The sequence below is a fragment of the Struthio camelus genome, chromosome 20, assembly GCF_040807025.1.
Source record: "Struthio camelus isolate bStrCam1 chromosome 20, bStrCam1.hap1, whole genome shotgun sequence".
NCBI classification, from domain to species: Eukaryota; Metazoa; Chordata; class Aves; order Struthioniformes; family Struthionidae; genus Struthio; species Struthio camelus.
This window is the reverse complement of record NC_090961.1, coordinates 7,508,729-7,514,435: the sequence shown is the minus strand read 5'-3', so window position 1 is coordinate 7,514,435 and position 5,707 is coordinate 7,508,729. Positions and strand designations below refer to the sequence as shown.

Here is a 5,707-nt window from a genome sequence, read left to right as displayed (position 1 = left end):
CTGTGGGGTTCTGGCTCTCCATCTGGCTTACTTAAATTTCCTTTTCTCCCATTTTGGTAAGGAACATGCTAGCTGAGCACATTAGATACAAGTGGGTAGAATTTAACAGCCTTTGCCCTATGCTTAAATGCCTGGTATGCATTATCTCTAACAAGAGAGCAAAAGGTGCTGGCAAGTGGCAGCAACGCACATCCCTCGGGTGTGCAAGGCACCTTCTGACCTAAGGCATGTGTCAAAGTGAACTGCACGTGGATAGCTTACTACTCAGTCCTGGTTTCAGGCTAGACCTACCTGCTGTTCTTAGTTGGGTTAGCAGTTTTAGCAATGGACCTTGAAGGAGAACTGCTGGGGTGCTTAAAGGGACCTGACTTTCATATAGCTGTGTGAGCCAAACACACTAAGCCTAGGCTAGTGCCTTAGAAGCATGCGTTGCTTCAGTAGTAGTCTATCAGGATGTGAGAGATGCAAGCACAGGAACACAGTATTGCTTTTTGGGTTTGGGCAACAACAGCAAAAGTTATATACACACCATTCATGCCTTTCTCTGTGTCTCTGTCTCTTCCTTTTTTGTCAGCAGGGTAGAAGGCGTTTTTCTTCTACCACCAAAAGCAGATAAAACCAGTTAAGGTGCATGGTGATTTCCATATACAACTGAAAAAGAGGATAAATGAAACAAATCTGTGCTCTCCTCTGAACCCACCAGGGAAGATGAAGCTGCTTTTTTTTTTTGAGCAAGCACCTTTCATTTGAATAGTTCGGGTGCTGTCTCTCTGTTACTGGCACAACATATGACTCAAGGCACAACACTAGCGCTGTGGGCTCCTAAGCTCCTAGCTGCATGGGTTTGTGTACATAGTAGATCTGTGTAATATTCTGTATATTCCTTGAAAAGACTAGCCTTTTGCAGTGTTTGCTGCTCATAGTCTGTATCATAAAAAAATAACTGTAATGGGCAGGGCTGTGATTTAATACAGAGCATTATTGTTACAAATGGAATAAATATTTATTGGGTGTTCTAGTCCAGGACTGTGAGGGAGAAAAGCCTATTGAAGTTTTGCAGTCTGCTGCAGAGGTGACCTAATCCTGTTACAAATTTGCTTTCTTTCTGAATAAACTCATTCAGATGGGCACTGACTTGTATGTATTTTTCCTGTCCGGCTCACCTAGAGACTTGGTTAGAAAAATGAAATAAGTAAGTACATAAATAAAAAAACTAGCCCAACTCTGGAAACTCCTGCTCTGGCATCGATGCCCTTTTCCCTTTGCTTTCCTGACTGTTCTCCTGTACGCAGAGTCAGAGCAGGGATGTTGCTGCATCTTACTGCTTAACAGTTTGACTGCTTTCCTATGAGCCAGTACCACACACATCTGTATAATGATTTATGGATTTTACAATATTCTTTACCCTGCTACCACTGCAGATCACCAAATGCTTAAGCTACCATGCTTAAAGTAACTGTTAACAGAGATATTTTTATCTTGTCTAATATTTCACATATGACCCTAGATGGTGATTCACTTTTTACCCCGTTCTGTTTGGAAGCTTTCCCTGACTCCACCTTTCCTGGGAACGGACTAAGAGCAGACACAAGCAAGAGCTACAGTTCATCTGACCGACAGCTTTGAGTTGGAGTAACTGAACTGCCCCCAGCACCTCCGATTTGAGGAAAAAAAATAGAAAAATGCTTCAGAGCAGCCTTAAGTGCCAAGCAAACAGGAAACAGCTGTTAAGACCATTCCAAACAGATAAAGATGGAGACAGGACATTTTGTTAAACAATATGTTGTAGATTAGCGTGTAGGAGTTTATCCTGCCCCGTCAGGGTAGCTGGTATGCTCTTCAGACCATACCTACCCTTGGCAAGCAGCAGATCAGAGGCTTCCAGTTTTTCAAAATAAGGCTCTAATATCTAGTTGAAGAAATATATGTAGTTTCAGCTTTAAAGGTACCGTGTTCTTTAGAAGCAACCCTATATGCAATCCCAGGGATCGATGGAACGGTTCTAGTGAGGAAAAAATAGGGCAGTGCAGGGCAAGCAAGGGTTATTGCCTCAGTTGTGCAGAAGCTGAAGTTACATCCCGTAAAAACATGCAAGGACAGAAATAGCTGGAACGCACATAGGAAGGAATCACTGGAGATCTAGTCTATTCCCCCAACCCACACCAGCATCAACTATGCATAAAAAGCTCAAGATTTTTAGCTTATTAAGATCTTAATATGGAGCTTCCACAGGTAACACAACCAGCTAGCCGGCAGCACTCAGCGCTCTCTCAGTCAGCAGCACTGAGCAGATAGAAGACACATCTGCAACCCCAAGGCTCCTGGATTTTTTTCCACAGCAAGAAGTGCTCAAACTCTGTTAAACCACCACGGAAGGAATTCACTGCCCTTGTTGGGACAACAGCGCTAAATTCAGGGATTATGGCGAAACATGGCCGCTCTCAGTGTAAGAAATCACACCAGCCTAAGACTTATAGCGCTATTTTGGCATGGCGACAGCAGTAATAGGTTTACCCAGTTTACAGCCAGGATATAAATGCCGCTTCAGATTGAAAGCAGATATTAAGTAAAAGCTGGCCATGCATGTTTTATACTATCTCTTTAGTCTATACTTCAGACACGGCCCCGACAGACAGAGCTGGCCAGAGAAATTCTTCGGCCCCACACCTGCTTGCTGCGTTCCGCCTGCAAAATACCCTTTTAAGAGCCAAGCAAACTGGTTTGCCACACTCCCACCTTATGTATGTCCAGTCTCTGGAGCACCTCAATGCACTTTCCTTTACAATGGAGAAAGTTAACTTCAACATCTGATGAACTTTTTCACTCTATCGCAGCTCCTGGACACCAGTGTCGATGCAGATCTGTTTTAAGTCCCTTATTAGTGATAACACCTGCATGCACGTGCATCTCTTTAAGCTCTATGGGATGAAAAGATTAGACTATTATAATTAAAGAGAGTCTGAAAACCACCCAGAAAAAGAGCGAGAGAGATGGTTTTATTCTAGTCATGGAGTCCTTCATTATACAGAAATGAGCGTTTATTTCGTTCAGTAAACAAGAGTGACAGGTAGATCACAAACTGCATCACAGCTACTACCAGCACTGAGACAGTTCACCCACAAGTCTGGGGTAATACAATAACCCAACTGCACACAGCAGAGAATTTAACAATCAGCTCAAAAATTCAACGTCAGGATTTGGTTAATTTTCATGTGTGTGTGTGTGTGTGTATGTATACAGATATTCTGTGTGTGTATGTATATAGATATTCTTTCCCTACTTACGTATTTCCTAAAATCCACACGGAAGCACAAATGGCTTTAAACACCTGGACATATATAGATTTTTGATCTTATATATATATTTATAGATATTTATAACAGTAAAGATATGTTTCTCATTACTACAATATACTTGTTTTAACTCCTTTAAGCAGCTGGGAGAAAAAAAAAACAAACAGTTTCACTACAGTCACATCTGATATGCGTATGTATGTATGTGTGTGTGTGTGAGAGTGTGTCACAAAATACAAACAAAACAAGCCATGTATGAGATTCGAGTCAGACCGTTCCAGGACAGAACAGCTAAGAGGCAGGCAAAGAGTCTCAGAGGGAGCAGGCCTACATGTCAAATGGTGGTTTTGGACTCTCCGGGCGGGAGGGACTGGCCTTACCCGGCCGGCTGGAATTCGAAGACAAAAAAAGGAAAAAGAAAAAAAGAAAAGGAGAAGGGGAAGGAAGAGGGGGAAGAAGTAGTAAAACAGTAGTTAAAATACAGAAAGAAACTGGCATCAGAACAATCGAGGATCCAGAACAGAAGTCAAAGGCAACAGCACTGCAATAAGATAACTTAAAACTGAATCAGGCCCGTTTGAAAGCCTGTAACACAGGTGGCTCATTTAGCTCTACCAGAGATGTAACATCTGAAACGTACAGGGCTGGCAGTTTTTTAATTCTTAATTATTATTATTTTTGTTAATACATGTAACATGAAAAGTAAAACCCAAACCTTCAGAAGATGAGTTGTGATCAACAACGGTTACAAGTTTCCCCAAACACGTACCATCCACATGCAAGAAGAAAAGGCTACGAAGTCACCACAGTACCCAAAAAACACTGAAAGATGTGCTTATTCAAAGCAGAAATATTTTCAATGAGACATCACACAGCAAACTCCCTGAAAACATTTGGTTGTCCGTTTGCAAGGGGGGAGCAGCGTACCTATTCCCCTCTCCCTGCTGGGTTCAGGGAAGTCAGCCACAAGAGATGATGCAAGACAAACGCTGGCAGCAGCCAGCGGTTCGCCAGCAGTATTTCCTCAGCTATTCTGGAGCGCTGGGCGCGAGCAGGTCCACGTGCTCCCTGCACTGAGGTGTGTGCGCTAGCTCAGGCTTCACTCTAGCAGGACCATGCCGATCCATCGGGTTCCCCCCTTCTCCATCTCCCTGCCTCGCTTTGAGAGAAAGTTGATTGCACTGTTCCCAACATGAGTTTTTGCACCTTAGAAGTCATCTAATACACAGGACATGTAATCTGTTCCTAACAGTGTCACGTGTTTCGACAGCGTTATTTTTTTCTTCTATGTCACGCTTTTGTCTTCTTAACTACAAGAAAAGAAAATAGCTACAGAGCTACAGATCAGTCCTAGGTGCTACAGCTAACTGATGCAGGCAGGACACTTATCCGGGCTAGACCAGGCAGATGAAACAACTGGATGGACAGTCGCCCCTTGGACTTAAGGGCGTCCCTGCAGCTGATCTCTCCAAGGAGCCTGTGCACTTCAGGGATCCATGCCACTGAATGAAGGCTACTCTACACTCACAAAGCAATACAGGACGCACGAGTGAAGACGAAGAGCTCGATCACTAGGCTAGTGTTTCACGACACACCAGGAAGGGGCGGTGGGAGGCAGAGATGTGGGATGGATGAGAGGAGTGACTGTGGCTGTGCAAGGGAGGGTGGAATGGGGAAGCCGCCAGCACGGCATTCGTCGCCAGCTGTCTGCAGCCTCGAGTTATAAATCTAAGAGGGACGGTTCAGCCGGTCGGATTATGGTAGGTCGAGTAGGTGAGGCAGGGCCCCTTCTGCTGTGAAAAAGCAGAAAACAAAAACAAGAGAACACACACTGTGGTTAGCACAGCAGTCGCAGTCACAATCACGCATGCTTCTCCACCTCACCCGAGCCAGCAAAGAGAAAAAACCCAGCTGGGGCACCAAAGTACCACAACAGTGCCACTCCACAGAGGAGACTTGCAGCTTTACATTGGGCCTCGCACGGGACTTTCTGAACAGCACAGATCACCAGTAAAGGAATCTGCTGCACAGCTGGTTCTGCTTTCCTTCTACAAATTTGGAAATCAGAGATCTATTGCCAGTGACTGAACTGGCTCTGGAATGAGAGTTGAGAAGCACGGACAACAGTGAGCTCCTGTATCAAGCACATGACAGTCACACAGCATGGATGGGGTCCTCTGAGAGGCGCTGTCGGCGGTTCCTGGCTGGTTTGGAGAAGCACCTTCTTCCTGTAGGCCTTACGTTTCCTACTGCAATACACGATACCCCTCTTTGATATCAGGGTCAAACTTGCTGCTTTCAGTTCCCTGGTTCTGGGGCCCAGCAAATACAGCTTCCACTGACTTTAAGAGGACTTTGGCCATTGCAATTCAGTTGCACTGCAGCTCTCCAACGCTAGTATTTTAGCTAGGTAA

At 44.6% G+C, this 5,707-nt stretch overlaps 1 protein-coding gene across 15 annotated transcripts in view; it reads right to left on the bottom strand.

The window, feature by feature from the left end:
* Window positions 1–2,974: 2,974 nt before the first annotated feature.
* The window catches only part of DNM1 (dynamin 1), a 74,146-nt gene continuing 71,413 nt past the window's right edge, over window positions 2,975–5,707 (bottom strand). For 7 of the 15 annotated variants that reach the window (XM_068914708.1, XM_068914716.1, XM_068914721.1 and 4 more), the window contains one exon: window positions 2,975–5,086. In XM_068914708.1, the coding sequence (XP_068770809.1) occupies window positions 5,014–5,086 (73 nt within the window). In that variant the 3' untranslated portion in view covers window positions 2,975–5,013. The remainder of the gene's footprint in view (window positions 5,087–5,707) is intronic. The other 8 variants (XM_068914723.1, XM_068914720.1, XM_068914709.1 and 5 more) reach the window with 2 other exon arrangements.